Source organism: Mobula birostris, chromosome 16 (assembly GCF_030028105.1).
Source record: "Mobula birostris isolate sMobBir1 chromosome 16, sMobBir1.hap1, whole genome shotgun sequence".
Taxonomy (NCBI): domain Eukaryota; kingdom Metazoa; phylum Chordata; class Chondrichthyes; order Myliobatiformes; family Myliobatidae; genus Mobula; species Mobula birostris.
In genome coordinates, this window is record NC_092385.1 from 76,689,715 (window position 1) to 76,707,031 (window position 17,317).

The 17,317-nt window shown below is 41.9% G+C and overlaps 1 protein-coding gene across 3 annotated transcripts in view; it reads right to left on the reverse strand.

Annotated features, from left to right (window-relative positions):
- The window catches only part of LOC140210890 (uncharacterized), a 49,668-nt gene that overhangs the window by 422 nt on the left and 31,929 nt on the right, over positions 1–17,317 (reverse strand). For all 3 annotated transcript variants that reach the window (XM_072280151.1, XM_072280153.1, XM_072280152.1), the window contains 2 exons: positions 11,546–11,605; positions 3,139–3,328 (listed from right to left, as the gene is read on the reverse strand). In XM_072280151.1, the coding sequence (XP_072136252.1) occupies positions 3,139–3,328; positions 11,546–11,605 (250 nt within the window). The remainder of the gene's footprint in view (positions 1–3,138; positions 3,329–11,545; positions 11,606–17,317) is intronic.

The window sequence follows — 17,317 nt, forward strand, 5'->3', positions numbered from 1 at the left end:
CCTTCACACCACCCTCTGAGTAGAGTCGTTCAAAGGTCAAAGTAAATTTATTATCAAAGTACATATGTCACCATATACAAACCTGGGATTCATTTTCTTGCAGGCAATCACAGTAAATACAGGGCCAGATGGTCTGCATCCCAGCGTGCTTAAGGAAGTAGCCCAAGAAATAGTGGATGCATTACTGATAATTTTTCAAAACTCTTTAGATTCTGGACTTGTTCATGAGGATTGGAGGGTGGCTAATGTAACTCCACTTTTTAAAAAAGGAGGGAGAGAGAAACGAGGGAATTATAGACCGGTTAGCCTAACATCGGTGGTGGGGAAACTGCTAGAGTCAGTTATCAAAGATGTGATAACAGCACATTTGGAAAGCGGTGAAATCATTGGACAAAGTCAGCATGGATTTGTGAAAGGAAAATCATGTCTGATGAATCTCATAGAATTTTTTGAGGATGTAACTAGTAGAGTGGATAGGGGAGAACCAGTGGATGTGGTATATTTGGATTTTCAAAAGGCTTTTGACAAGGTCCCACACAGGAGATTAGTGTGCAAACTTAAAGCACACGGTATTGGGAGTAAGGTATTGAAGTGGATAGAGAATTGGTTGGCAGACAGGAAGCAAAGAGTGGGAATAAACGGGACCTTTTCAGAATGGCAGGCGGTGACAAGTGGGGTACCGCAAGGCTCAGTGCTGGGACCCCAGTTGTTTACAATATATATTAATGACTTGGATGAGGGAATTAAATGCAGCGTCTCCAAGTTTGCGGATGACACGAAGCTGGGCGGCAGTGTTAGCTGTGAGGAGGATGCAGGGTGACTTGGATAGGTTAGGTGAGTGGGCAAATTCATGGCAGATGCAATTTAATGTGGATAAATATGAAGTTATTCACTTTGGTGGCAAAAACAGGAAAACAGATTATTATCTGAATGGTGGCCGATTAGGAAAAGGGGAGGTGCAACGAGACCTGGGTGTCATTATACACCAGTCATTGAAAGTGGGCATGCAGGTACAGCAGGCGGTGAAAAAGGCAAATGGTATGCTGGCATTTATAGCAAGAGGATTCAAGTACAGGAGCAGGGAGGTACTACTGCAGTTGTACAAGGCCTTGGTGAGACCACACCTGGAGTATTGTGTGCAGTTTTGGTCCCCTAATCTGAGGAAAGACATCCTTGCCATAGAGGGAGTACAAAGAAGGTTCACCAGATTGATTCCTGGGATGGCAGGACTTTCATATGAAGAAAGACTGGATGAACAAGGCTTATACTTATTGGAATTTAGAAGATTGAGGGGGGATCTGATTGAAACATATAAAATCCTAAAGAGATTGGACAGGCTATATACAGGAAGATTGTTCCCGATGTTGGGGAAGTCCAGAACGAGGGGTCACAGTTTGAGGATAAAGGGGAAGCCTTTTAGGACCGAGATTAGGAAAAACTTCTTCACACAGAGAGTGGTGAATCTGTGGAATTCTCTGCCACAGGAAACAGTTGAGGCCAGTTCATTGGCTATATTTAAAAGGAAGTTAGATATGGCCCTTGTGGCTAAAGGGATCAGGGGGTATGGAGGGAAGGCTGGTGCAGGGTTCTGAGTTGGATGATCAGCCATGATCATACTGAATAGCGGTGCAGGCTCGAAGGGCCGAAGGGCCAAATGACCTAGTCCTGCACCTATTTTCTATATTTCTAAATACAATAAAGTCAATAAAAGATCATACCCAACAAGCTGGTCAAGTAGTGTGTTAAGGACAAATACAAAAAGAAATAATAATAAATAAGCAAGCAAGCAAAAAAAAAATATTAGGCAAATGAGAATGAAGAGCCCTTGAAAGTAAGTCCATAGGTTGTGGAATCAGTTCAGTGATGGGGTGAGTGACGTTATTCATTCTGGTTCAAAACCCTGATGGTTGAGGGGTAATAATTGTTCCTGAACCTAAATTTGTTAACAACCAGCAGCTCCTCAGTTCTTGAATGAAGATGTATTGTTCTTGTTTGAATGATTAATTTGACAGCACTATTGAAGTTCCAAACTTTATGTTTTCTGCATATTGCACCCCCCCCCCAACCCCACACACATTCTGTACATTGCTTTGCAATATTGGCAACCCACAAGACCCATACAGTATAATACAAAAAACCCAGGCCAGGCACAAACAATCAATCTTAATTTGGCAGAATGCAGGCCTTTCATTCACTCCAAATGCAACAAATGGATTTTACAATGGCATTTAGAGCAGCAGGGTAATGTAGTAGTTAGCACATCGCTTTGCAGTACCAGTGACCTGGGTTCAGTTCCTGCCGCTGTCCATAAGGAGTCTGTATGTTCTTCCCGTGACGGCGTGGGTTTCCTCAGGGTGCTCTGGTTTCCTCCCACGGGTTAAGGAGGTACCAGCTGATAGGTTAATTGGACATTGTAAATTGTCCTGTGATTAGGCTAGGGCTAAATTAGGGTTTGCTGGGTGGTGTGGCTCAAAGGGCTGGAAGGGCCTCAATAAGGATAGCTCAATAAATAAATATATTTGGGATTTTCAGTGCAACATTTGCTGTACATTGTGAAAATAAGGCATACATATTTTCTGTTTGGTGAAGAACCCAGTGTTGTCCTCAGCTGCTATAGCCCATTCACTTCAATATGTTCACTTCAAGATTAGATGTGTATGAATTCAGAAACTCCCTTCTGCACACTAGTGTTTTCACGTGTGGTTATTTAAGTTTCTGTTGCCTTCCTGTCAGCTTGAATCAATATGGCCATTCTCCTCTGACCTCTCTCATAAACAAGGCATTTTCACCTACAGAACTGCCGTTCACTGTATTTTTGTTTTTTGCACCACTCTCTGTAAATTTTAGAGGATTTTGTGTCTGAATATCCCAGGAAATCAGCAGTTTCTGAGATACCCAAACCACCCCATCTGGTATCAACAGTCATTCCAAGGTCACATTTCTTTCCCTGAACAACAACTGATCCTCTTGACATTGTCTGCATGCTTTTATGCATTGAGTTGCTGCCACATGATTGTCTGATTAGATATTGCATTAACGAGCAGGTGTACAGGTATATTCTACCTAATAAAGTGGCCACTGAGTGCAGGTTCTATATGGTTTGGAGGCAAGTGTTTGTCTGTGATGTGCTTCTCTCACCTTCTTGTTTTCATCACGAAATGCTTGAAGAAAGCGAAAGCGTGCACTTTGCTTTTCAAGGTCCTGAAGAACAGCCTGTCTTTCTGCTTCACGTGCTTCCTCTCCTTCTTTAGCGCGCTTGAACAGGGCGAAACGCTGCGCCTCCCACCGTTGATTCATTTGCAACTTCAGCAGCTGTCTGATCTCGCGCCTTGAACAAGCAATTATGGAAAGAGATACCATTAGCTTGTTGGCAATTTCTATTCCGCAACTGAGTATTAATAGTGCAGATCTCTTACTTGTTGATATCTCCATCAACAAAATAATTAAGTTGCATTTCATTCGTTTTGACTATTATTACAAAGTTTAAAATTCAAAGCAAATTTATTATCAAAGTACATATTGTAGGTCACCATATATTGGCTTGAGATTTGTTTTCTTGCTGCCATTTACAAGGAAGAAAAGAAATACATAGAATTCTATGAAAACTATGAACAAAGACTGACGAACAATGTGCAAAAGAAGACAAACTGTAGCAATAAAAATAATACTGAGATTATGACAACACAAACAAGAAGCTGGAAGAAATCAGCAGGTGAAGCAGCAGCTATGAAGGGAAACTTTAGCTAGTCCTGATGAAGGCTCTCAGCCCAACACATCGACAGTTTATTCCCCTCCATAGCTGCTTCATCTACTGAGTTCCTCCAGCATTTTGCATATGTTGCTCTGGACTTCCAGCACCTGTAGAATCTCTTGTTACTGAGAGTACGAGTTGTAAAGAGTCCTTGAAAAGTGTCTATAGGTCGTAGAATCAATTTCGCAATTTTTACTGTTATTGTTATTCATACACTATTACTGCTAATATCAATGAGGCCCCTCCATGATGTGGGTTTAATCATGGACATTATGTCCCAGCTGTCTACATGATACACAAACCAGATTGCAAGCCAGGGCAGTGATATGGAGAGCAAGCTGTTACCCACGTAGCAGACTTTTCCTCTCCACGCAACCGATGAATCCATAGGAACAACAGGAACTGATACAGTTTGGCAACAGTGCCATTGCAGGAGGTGCCAGTCAGCGTTGAACTCAAGACAAGACTGCCTTCGGGACTCCAGCTCTGGATTTTTCCTCAGGGTTTACTCCCAAAGCCTTCCCCATAAGTGGGTATAGCTGCATATTAGCAGTGGTTTGAGGTCAAAGTCTTCTTTCTCCTAGATAAGCTTCATCTGCCCAAATTTATGTTAATATTCCTGTTACTATTTATATAGTGATTATATATAAGTACTATTTTGCAAAGTGCACCCTTTCTTTAAAGAGTCTAAAGAGTCTTTTATAGAAACAGTCATTCATCAAACCAATGGGCCTTTGGCCCACTGAAACCAAGCACCCAACTACATTCTGAGCATTTTAACTGCCCCCCCCAATATTCCCATCAGTTTCTTCCACCAACCCTCCTGCCATCTCACCACCACCAGATTCTAATGCTCACCTATATATGTAAGGCAACCTACCAACGTGCACATTTTTGACGTGGGTAGAAACCCGAGCATCTGGAGTAAGCCTAGAAAGGTGCTGGTGAGAATGTGTAAGCACCACACAGAGGGTAGTGGAAGTCGGGATTGAACCAGGCTGCTGTGAGGCAGCTGCTTTACTGTCTGGATCTGACTGTTTAATTCTTAGATTGGACTGTTTAATTATTATTTTCTTTGCAGTTTTACAATTAATCATGGACTTGTAATTTAAGTAGTTTGATATGCCTCTAGCAGCTATACAATATACAATTCTGGAAAGCTCTAAAAATGTCTTTGTTCTTCATTACTTGAATAAGTGCTTTCTTATGGTTATTGATACTGCAGTATTGAATAAGTACTCTCTAATTGGTTAATTCTTATCTATAGATTTGAATGGAATTCTTCTTATCTCTGTGGTATAAAATAGCTGTTGTATATGAGGCACCATCTGAGTTCTCGTCTCTCTCAAATAATAGACATATCATCGTCTGTTCCTGTTCTCATTTTTGTATCAGCTCTTAATAAAATGACCATGAAGCAACCAGGTCTGTGCCTCTTGCCTGATTTCTGAAAGAACCTTGGATTAAAAACATCAGAATTCAACACATCCCTCTTTCAATGGAAGAGATAGAAACAGTATAAGTAAAATAAATGATCTTCTCATTGGAGAAAATATCAAAAGCTCTGCTTTTTGTACTCAAACATCTACAGAGAAAAGTAACCAAGCAAAAATGAGAATGTTAATTGCTGTTACTTTGAGGGTAAACATTGCAGAAAGTTCGTATAATATGGGATAAATGTCTTGTGATACTGAAGGACCATGCTGGGCAAGTTGTTCTCCATCCATAAGCTTCTGTTGTTTATCTCTGACCATCAGAGTGGACAGATAATCTCCAGTGCAGTGAAGGTGCTATACTTCACTGAGCAAACCTGCATCACCGCTGGAGTCCACACATTCCGACCCACAAGTTAGAACCTATGCACACAATCTGTGAACTCTTCATCTCACATTCTCAATGCTTATTACAAACAAAAGAAAATCTGCAGATGTTGGAAATCCAAGCAACACACACAAAATGCTGGAGGAACTCAGCAGGCCAGGCAGTATCTATGGAAAATAGTATATTTCAGGTCCTGATGAAGGGTCTTAGCCTGAAACGTTGACTGTACTCTTTTCCATAAATGCTGCCTGGCCTGCTGAGTTCTTCCAGCGTCTTGTGTGTGTAAAACTCTCAATACTTATTGCTATTTATTTATTTATTTATTTATTTATTCATTCGTTCATTCTCTTTGTATTTGCAGTTCATTGCTTTTTTGTACAGTGGTTGTCTGTCAGTCCTGTTGGATATGGTCTTTCATTGATTCTGCTGCTTTCTTTGTATTTACTGTGGTTGCTGTCGAGAAAATGAATTACAAGATTGTATATGGTGACATACTGTACCTGTAGTTTGATAATAAATTTACTTTGAGCTCTGAATGTTCTCACTGGGTCAAGATGATGTTTCTTGACCAGTGTTATCAGAAGAGGGGAGGCATATGAAGGATTTTGAACTCATGTACACACAGTATGTACTTAGTGGGACTACACTAACTGTGAGCCAGCTATTCTGGGTGCGTGTTGCTATATTCTAGATGACTACACGTTGCAGCATGGAAGGGGCTGAGGGTCAGTTGCACCTCTGACACCACAGACTGCAGCACTGACCATCGACGTATCCATCTCAGGAGGCCCTCAGCCATAGTTGTACATCGAATGAAATCACTAACCTTAGAGACGTAGAAAACCTACAGCACAATACAGGCCCTTTTGGCCCACAAAGTTGTGCCGAACATGTTCTTATTTTAGAACTACCTAGGCTTACCCATAGCCCTCTATTTTTCTAAGCTCCATGTACCTATCCAGGAGTCTTTTAAAAGACCCTTTCGTATCCACCTCCACCACCGTCGCCGGCAGCCCATTCCACGCACTCACCACTTTCTGCATAAAAACTTACCCTGACATCTCCTCTGTACCTACTTCCAAGCACCTTAAAATTATGCCCTCTCATGCTAGCCATTTCAGCCCTGGGAAAAAGCCTCTGACTATCCACATGATCAATGCCTCTCATTATCTTGTACACCTCTATCAGGTCACCTCTCATCCTCCGTCACTTCAAGGAGAAAAGGTCGAGTCCACTCAACTATTTTCATAAGGCATGCTCTCCAGGCAACATCCTTGTAAATCTCCTCTGCACCCTTCCTATGGTTTCCACGTCCTTCTTGTAGTGAGGTGACCAGAATTGAGCACAGTACTCCAAGTGAGGTCTGACCAGGGTCCTATATAGCTGCAACATTACTTCTCGGCTCATAAACTCAATCCCACAGTTGATGAAGGCCAACGCACCGTATGCTCTCTTAACCACCGAGTCAATCTGCGCAGCAGCTTTGAGTGACCTAAGGACTTGGACACCAAGATCCCTCTGATCCTCCACATTGCCAAGAGAATACCATTAATGCTATATTCTGCCATCATACTTGACCTACCGAAATGAACCACCTCACAATAAACAAAAGTTAGGCTTTACATAACATTAGGTAGGAAAAGAAAGGAGGTCCTGCTGAGAGATTTTAAGGTGCTAGGTGGAGTAAGGCAGGACCTCCAGATAGTAATTTCTGGATTGCTGCCTGTGCCACATGCCTGAGGATGATTTGGCAGATGAATGTGTGGCTAAAGAATTGGTGCAGGGGGTAGGGCTTCAGATTTCTGGATCATTGGAATTTCTTCTGAGGAAATTGTGACCTGCATGAAAAGGATGGGTTACACCTGAACGAGAGGAGGAACTATATTCTTGCAGGCAGGTTTGTTAGTGCTTTAAGGGAGGCTTTAAACTAATTTGGCAGAGAGTTGGGAACCAGAGTGAAAGGGCTCAGGATGGGGCTGTTGGCATACAATAGATGCAGTGCGCAGTGAGACTGTCTGGAAGGACAGGCAGATGAAAGAGCAAAGTTGCAGTCAGTGCATGGTTTAAAACGTTACGTGGGGACAGAATCAAAAAGGATGCCGAATAAGGACCAAAGGTGTTATATTTGAGAGCATGCTGTATACAGGATAAGGTAGATAATCTTGTAGCACAGTTAGAGATTGTACAGTATGACGTTGTGGGCAACGCTGAGTTGTAGTTGAAAGAAGATCATATTGGAAGCTTAACATCCAAGGATACACATTGTATCGAAAGGACAGGCAGGCAAAGGGTCTGGGGTGGCTTTGTTGGTAAAGAACAAAATCAAGTTATTAGAGGTGACGTACGTTTGGAATGTGTAGAACCCTTATGGGTACAGTTAAGAAACTGCAAAAGCAAAAAGACCCTGATGGCAGTTATATACAGGACTCCCAACAGTAGCTACAATGTGGACTACAAATTACAATGGGTGATAGAAAAATGCATGTCAAAAGGGCAATGTTACAATAGTCATGGGTGATTTCAATATGCAGGTAGATTGGGAAAATTAGGTTGGTGCTGAATTTCAAGAGAGAGAATTTGTAGAATGCCTACGAAATGGCTTTTTAGAGCAACTTGTGGTTGAGCTTACTCGAAGAGAGGATATTCTGGATTAGGTGTTGTGTAATAAACTGGATTTGATTAGGTAAAGGAACTCTTAGGAGACAGTGATTATAATTTGATAGAATTCACCCTGTAATTTGAGAGGGAGAAGCTAAATTCAGATGCATCATTATTACAGTGAAGTAAAGGGAATTACAGAGGCATGAGAGAGGAGCTGGCCAAAGTTGATTGGAAGGGATCACTAGCAAGGATGACGGCAGGACGGCAATGGCTGGAGTTTCTGGCAGGAATTTGGAAGGTGTAGGACGGATACATCCCAAAGAAGAAAGAGTATCCTAAAGGCAGGATGATGCAACCGTGGCTGAGAAGTGAAGTCAAAAACAAAATAAAAGCTAAGGAAAGGGCACATAATTGAGCAAATATTAATGAGAAATTAGTGGATTGGGAAGCTTTTAAAAACCAATAGGAGGCAACTAAAAAGCCATAAGGAGGGAAAAGATAAAATATGAAGGTAAGCTAGCCAATAAAAAATTATACATGAAGCATTTTCAGATATATAAAGAGTAAAAAAGAGATGTGTATAGATATAGGAGCACTAGAAAATAATGCTGAAGAGGCAGTAATGGGGACAGGGAAATGGCAGACACAATGAATAAGTATTTTGAATCCATTTTTACTGCGGAAGACACTAGCAGTATGCTGGAGGTTTGAGAGTGTCAGGGCAGAAGTGAGTGCAATTGCTACTACTTGGGGAAAAGGTGCTCGAGAAGCAGAAAGGTCTGAAGGTAGATAAGTCTCCTGGACCAGATGGACTGCACACCTGTGTTTCGAAAGAGGTAGCTGAAGAGATTGTGGAGGCATTAGTAATAATCTTTCATGAATCAACAGATTCAGGCAGGGTCGTGGATACTGAAAAAATAGCAAATGTAGCTAGGATGTGGACTACAAATTACAATGGGTGATAGAAAATGCATGTCAAAAGGGCAAAGTTACAATAGTCATGGGCGATTTCAATATGCAGGTAGATTGGGAAGATGTTGGAGTCGATTGTTAAAAATGAGGTTTCGAGGTATTTGGAGGCATATAGACTAAAGTCAGCACGGTTTCCTTAAGGGGAAATCTTGCTTAACAAATTTGCTGAAACTCTTTGAGGAAATAACAAGCAAGGTAGATGAAAGAGAACCAGTAGATGTTGTGGACTTGGATTTTCAAAAGGTCTTTGACGAGGTGCCACACATGAGGCTGCTTAGCAAGGCAAGAGCTCATGGTATTACAGGAAAGATATTGGCATGGATAGAGGATTGCCTGATTGGCAGGAGGCAAAGAGTGGCAATAAAGGGAGCCTTTTCTCGATGGCTGCCAGTGATTAGCGGTGTTGGGCAGTGGTCATATTGACACCGCTCCTTTTTATATATCAATGATTCAGATGACAGAATTGATGGCTTTGTGGCCAAGTTTGCAAAAGATACGAAGGTAGATGGAGGGGCGGGTAGTGTTGGAAAAGGGGGGAGGCTACAGATGGGCTTCGACAGATTAGAAGAATGGGCAAAGAAGTGGCAGATGAAACTCAGTATCTGGAGGTGTATAGGCACATACTTTGGTAGAAGGAATGAAAGTATAGTCTATTTTCCAAATGGGGAGAAATTTCAAAAATCCAAGGTGCAAAAGGATTGGGGAGCCCTAAAGGTTAAATTGCAGGTTGAGCCAGTGATGAGGAAGGCAAATGCGAAGTTAGTATTCGTTTTGAGAGGACTAGAATATAAAAGCAAGAATGTAATGCTGAGGCTTTATGCTAAGGCACTGGTGAGGCCTCACTTGGAGTATTGTGAGTAACTTTGGGTCCCTGATCTAAGACAGGATCTGCTGACATTGGAGAGAGTTCAGAGGATGCTCATGAGAATGATTCTGGGAATGAATGGTTACCATATGAGGAGGATTATCGTATGAGGCCTGTACTCGCTGGAATTTAGAAGTATGGGGGGGGGGGGTCTCATTGAAACCGATCGAATGTTGAAAGGACCAGATCAGAGGTTCCTACCTGGTGTCCATGGACTCCTTGTTTAATGGTATTGGTCTATGGCATAAAAAAGTTTGGGAAGCCCTGGCCTTGATAGAGTGGATGTGGACAGGATGTTTCCAATAATGGGATAGTCTAGCACCAAAGGACACAGTCTCAGAATACAGGGACATCCATTTAGAACAGAAATGAGGAAGAATTTCTTTAGCCAGAGGGTGATGAATCTGTGGAATTTTTTGCCACAGCCAGTTGTCATTGGCTGTATTTAAGGCAGAGGTTGATAGCTTCTTGATTAGTCAGGGCATGAAAGATTACGGGGAGAAGGCAGGAGAATGGGGTTGAGAAGGAAAATGGATCAGCCATGATGAAATGGTGGAGCAGACTTGATGGGCCAAATGGCCTAGTTCTGCTCATTTTTCTTATGGTCTGTGGTTTTAATCACATTTTAATTTTCATGATTTGAATGTAGCCTTAAAATATTTATTTATTTGTGCTTTAATTTCTTCAATTAGAAGCAGTAGGAAAAACCTTTTACCAGCATTGGCTACAAAATATTGATGCAATACAAAGTGACACCAGAGGCTATATTTCACTAGAAGTTCATTGGCTATATTTCATTAGGAAAGTCGGTATGTCACCAAAGGTATGAGGAAATTTCTACTGTGTGCTGTAGAGAGTACTCTGACTGCTTGCGTCACTGACTGGAATGAAGGCATCGATGCACAGGATTGGAAATAGCTGCAGGAAGTTGTAAACTCAGCTGGCTCCATCATGGGCACTGGCCTCCCCAGCATCCAGGGCATCTTCAAGAAGGTGGCATCTATCATGAAGGAGCCTCTCCATGCCCGCTTCCCATTGTTACCATTAAGAGGAGGTGCATCAGCTTGAAGATGCACACTCAACATTTTAAGAACAGTTTCTTCCCTTTGCCATTTGATTTCTAAACCATCCAGGAACCCATTAGCACTACCTCACAATCTTGCTTTCTTTTTACATTATGTATTTTTATATATTCTTGTGGTAATTTAGTGACTTTTATGTTTTGCATTGCACTGCTGCCAAAGCAACAGATTTAATGCCATAATCCGGTAATAATAAATCTGATTCTGATTATGAAGGTTGTCGTGATCTTCTTGTGGATGGGACCTCACTTTCCATCACCAAGTGATGGATCATTATCTGCTCTGTGTCACGAACCGGCTGCAGCAGGGAGGCTGGCAGGACATTCGGGGCACCTGGGCATAAAAAGTAAGTGTGACTGTCAGGACGTGAATGGGATGCAAGCTGGTCTCAGTGTATTCCAGCCCATTACATCAGACAGAAGCATCCTACAGACTGTCCTTGTATTCTCTTACCTATATTCCTCCTTCTCAGCCACGGAACCATAAAATGGGCGCTGCCAGCTCTGATGATACCTACAAAGCAACAACATAATGATCAATTGATCACCTTGAAGAAAATCAAGTGTACATGTTGAATCAGCCATATTCATCAATACTGAAAGGCTTTCTGTGGGAATGAGCTGCCTGCAGAAATAGTGGATGCGGGTTTGATTGCAATATCTGAGCCAAGTTTTGATAAGCATGGGTGGGAGGATGGGCTGCTATGATCCACATGTGGGTCAACGGGACTGGCAGGGTAACAGTTCAGCATGGACTATAGAGCCTGACAGGACTGTTTCTGATCTGTACTGCTCTATGACCCTTAGAACCATTGGTCTTATAATTAGATACACATCTAGTGAAGTGAGAAATAGAGCCAGTTTCTTCTTTATCACAAAATAGTGCAGATCATAGACAGCTAACTGGTCTCACAAACAATAAACTGGAGCAAAAAAGAGGAGGACAAAGGGCTTAATTAGGAAGGGGAAAAGAGATTATGAGAGAAAACTGGCAGGCAACATTAAAACGGACTGTAAAAGCTTTTATAGATATGTAAAAAGGAAAAGACTGGTAAAGACAAATGTAGGTCCCCTGCAGACAGAAACAGGTGAATTGATTATGGGGAGCAAGGACATGGCAGACCAATTGAATAATTACTTTGGTTCTGTCTTCACGAAGGAGGACATAAATAATCTTCCAGAAATAGTAGGGGACAGTGGGTCCAGTGAGATGGAGGAACTGAGCGAAATACATGTTAGTAGGGAAGTGGTGTTAGGTAAATTGAAGGGATTGAAGGCAGATAAATCCCCAGGGCCAGATGGTCTGCATCCCAGGGTGCTTAAGGAAGTAGCCCAAGAAATAGTGGATGCATTAGTGATAATTTTTCAAAACTCATTAGATTCTGGACTTGTTCCTGAGGATTGGAGGGTGGCTAATGTAACTCCACTTTTTAAAAAAGGAGGGAGAGAGAAACCGGAGAATTATAGACCGGTTAGCCTAACGTCGGTGGTGGGGAAACTGCTGGAGTCAGTTATCAAGGATGTGATAACAGCACATTTGGAAAGCGGTGAAATGCTCGGACAAAGTCAGCATGGATTTGTGAAAGGAAAATCATGTCTGACGAATCTCATAGAATTTTTTGAGGATGTAGCTAGTAGAGTGGATAGGGGAGAACCAGTGGATGTGGTATATTTGGATTTTCAAAAGGCTTTTGACAAGGTCCCACACAGGAGATTAGTGTGCAAACTTAAAGCACACGGTATTGGGGGTAAGGTATTGGTGTGGGTGGAGAGTTGGTTAGCAGACAGGAAGCAAAGAGTGGGAATAAACGGGACCTTTTCAGAATGGCAGGCGGTGACTAGTGGGGTACCGCAAGGCTCAGTGCTGGGACCCCAGTTGTTTACAATATAAATTAATGACTTGGATGAGGGAATTAAATGCAGCATCTCCAAGTTTGCGGATGACACGAAGCTGGGTGGCAGTGTTAGCTGTGAGGAGGATGCTAAGAGGATGCAGGGTGACTTGGATAGGTTGGGTGAGTGGGCAAATTCATGGCAGATGCAATTTAATGTGGATAAATGTGAAGTTATCCACTTTGGTGGCAAAAATAGGAAAACAGATTATTATCTGAATGGTGGCCGATTAGGAAAAGGGGAGGTGCAACGAGACCTGGGTGTCATTATACACCAGTCATTGAAAGTGGGCATGCAGGTACAGCAGGCGGTGAAAAAGGCGAATGGTATGCTGGCATTTATAGCGAGAGGATTTGAGTACAGGAGCAGGGAGGTACTACTGCAGTTGTACAAGGCCTTGGTGAGACCACACCTGGAGTATTGTGTGCAGTTTTGGTCCCCTAATCTGAGGAAAGACATCCTTGCCATAGAGGGAGTACAGAGAAGGTTCACCAGATTGATTCCTGGGATGGCAGGACTTTCATATGAAGAAAGACTGGATGATCTGGGCTTGTACTCATTGGAATTTAGAAGATTGAGGGGGGATCTGATTGAAACGTATAAGATCCTAAAGGAATTGGACAGGCTAGATGCAGGAAGATTGTTCCCAATGTTGGGGAAGTCCAGAACGAGGGGTCACAGTTTGAGGATAGAGGGGAAGCCTTTTAGGACTGAGATGAGGAAAAACTTCTTCACACAGAGTGGTGAATCTGTGGAATTCTCTGCCACAGGAAACAGTTGAGGCCAGTTCATTGGCTATATTTAAGAGGGAGTTAGATATGGCCCTTGTGGCTACGGGGGTTAGAGGGTATGGAGGGAAGGCTGGGGCGGGGTTCTGAGTTGGATGATCAGCCATGATCATAATAAATGGCGGTGCAGGCTCGAAGGGCCGAATGGCCTACTCCTGCACCTATTTTCTATGTTTTTTATGTTTTCTCAAGTCAAGTTTATTATTACATGTATTGGAAACTTACAACATCATCACAGATACAGACAATAGTACCACATAAGCAACATTCACAAGAAAAACATACACAGCAACCTGGGGTATATCACGTCCGGCCCTGGGGGCTTATCAATCTTGATTTTTTAAGAAGATCCAACACTTCTTCTTCCTTAATCTCCACATTCTCCAGCACACAGGCCTGTTCTATTTTGACCTCACCCTAATCAAGATCAGGATGAAAGGTTCCGGCCCAAACCGTTGACTGTTCTTTTCCACGGATGCTGCCCGACCTGCTGAGTTCCTCCAGTGTGTTGTGGATGTTATGATACTGGTTGTGAAATGCGTGAATAAAATTAGAGCAAGAGGGTTATACAGACGACAATTCAGAGAATATTGTGAAATGTTAGATTTGGAATATGGCGATCTCATCCTTCATTGTGAGGTGCACTGGCTTTCTATGGGACAGGTTCTGAGTAGATTTTGGAAACTGAAAAATATTGTTCATAATTTTCTAGAAGAGAAAAATGAGCTGCCTGAGGAAAGAGCCCTTTTATGTGATAACAATTGGCTATTTGATTTAGCATTTTTAGTTGTTGTTACCAGCCATCTCAATGATCTAAATTTGGAACTCCAGGGCAAGAACAAATTGTTTCCTAGCTTAGTAAATGATATCAATGCATCCAAGATGAAGTTAAAACTGTTCACCTCTCAGAAAATGAGGATTTGAGCCAGTTTCTGCACTTAAAAGAGCAGAGTGAATGTGCTGAAGATAATGGCAATTTTACAAAATATATTGAAAAAATCAGGTTATTGCAAATCATTTGAAAGTTGTTTTCACGTTTTGCTGAGGAAGACTGCATACTTACATTTATACTCCCATTTTCACTTAGTGAACAAAAAATCACGAAGATACCTAGTAACATACAAATGGAACTTATTGACTTGAAATCAAATTCATTACTGAACATGAAATTTGATGAGCTTCCCTCAGTCCCAAATGCTTCTGACATAATTAATTTCTGGTGATAATAACCCTGTGAACATTTTCCAGAACTAAGAAAATCTGCCCAGAGTCATATCTGTCGTTTCCGAACGGCATACAGATGTGAACAAGCATTTTCAGCCATGAAATTGATGAAAAACAAAACAAGGTCACAACTGACTGATTCAAATTTGAAGAATTCTCTGCTGCTTGCAGTAACTAATTTAACTCCAAACATTAAAAGCTTGGTGAAATCAATACAGACTCAAAAGTCTCATTAAGGTAAGTAATGTTTATCTTGTTTTTGTAGTAATTCAATATATCATGTAAAAATGCTAAATATGTCTATACTAACATATTTTTACAAGAAATGAATGGGGTACAAGAGTTGTATGGCGCATCTGAACTCGTGCATGAAAAAATTGACGCATGGAATGTAAAAGGTTGGCCACCTGTATTTTAGACCCTGACCAGATCCCAGCCACTGCACTAGAGAAAAGCAAATAAAAAAAACTAAGAAAACAAAATTCTGAAAGTACACAGTGGGTGAATGATCATTTGTAAAGAGTGAAACAGTTATAGTTTAATACATAGAACATTACAGCACACTACATGCCTTTCTGCCCATGAATGTGCCAAACTTTAACCTATTGCAAAATCCATCTAACCCTTCCCTCCTACATAGTCTTCCAGTTTTCTATCACCCATGAGCTTGCCTGAAAGTCACTTAAATGTCTCTACCATCACTCTGAAAATGTGTTCCATGCATGTAACACTCTCTGAGTATGGACCCCACCTCTGACAATCCCCCATGTACTTTCCTCCAAATACCTCAAAATTATTATTTTTTAAAAATGTTATTGAGATACAGTGCAGATTAGGCCTTTCCACCTCTTTGAGCCACGCTGCACAGCACCCTCTCCAATTTAACTCTAGCCTAATCATGGGACAATGTACAATGACCAATTAGCCTACCAACCAGTACACATTTGGACTGTGGCAGGAAACTGCAGCGCCCAGAGGAAACCCAGGCAGTAACATGGAGAACATACAAATTTCTTATAGGCAAAGAGCATGAACTGACCTCGGTCAGTGGTACTGTAAACCATTGTAATAACTATCATGCTATCATGCCTCTACTAAGCACCTGCTACTCTGGGGAAAAGGAGATGGCTGTCCACTCCATCTATGCCTCTTATCATCTTATACACCTCTATCAAGTCACTTCTCATGCTCCTTAGATTCAAAGAGAAAAAGCCTGAAGTTGATCATTTTTCTTAACTTTTTGAAGGGTCATAGGCCTGAAATACCCACTGTTTCTCTCTCCGCAGGTGCTGCCTGACCTGCTGAATATTTCTGCCATTTACTGCTTTATTATAATGCTAAAGACACATGTGCCTGAACCAGTGAACATAATCGTGTCACTGGCACTGACCTCTCATTGTGTGATTCCTTATCCATAAGATGAATGCAAGTTGTAGGAGAGATTTGATCGCACCCAAAATTGATCACCCATTTAGTCTTTGGGATAAAAAGAGAAAGAAAATTGGTGTTCTGGTTTCTTTCCACATTCCAAGGATGTAAGTGTTGGTAGGTTAAATGTATTCGGTGGCGCAGGCTTGTTGGGCCGGAAAAGCCTGTTACCATGCTACATCTCTAAAAATTAAGAAAAAATTCCTCAATCAGCAACATGACTCATAACTTTTAACAGCTGCTCATCGACCTGGTAGGCCAGAGACTGCCAACTCTGCAATGAATGACTCCTCCACTGTCAGCTTAACTTGTGGTAGGGCTGAAGCTAGGAATACTGACTATTCTCCTGGATGGGTGCAGCAGCAATGCATTCCAGAAGCTTAAAGGTGTCTACAACACAACATTGGCACTGGAGGTAATGTACACCTCTGTGGTAAACCATACATATATGTTGTAACTGGGTTAACTATCTGGACACGCCCCTCTGCTAATTGCCCCTGTTGCTCCTCCCACAGACCCCTGAATAAAGGTGATTTCACCTTGCCCCAACTCCTCAGTCCAGGGGCAGACACACAGCATGCTGGAAGTCATATTTTACCGCGAATAAAATCCTTTCAGTATTTACCCTACTTCAGTCTTTTGGAGTAACTGAAGATGCATCAATTTTATTCGCAGTAAGTTTAAAGCATGGAACGCACTCTGAGACCAGACAAGTTAGACCTCGACCTGCAAACACCTGAAGCTGGAAACGCTTTCGAGCTCTGGCTGGCCTGCTTCGAATCGTACCTAGAGGAGATTAAAGCGACCGACCCCGTAGTGAAGCGCAGAGTTCTACTCTCCAGGGTCAGTCCACGAATCTATTCGCTGATCAGAGACAAGCCGAGCTATGATGG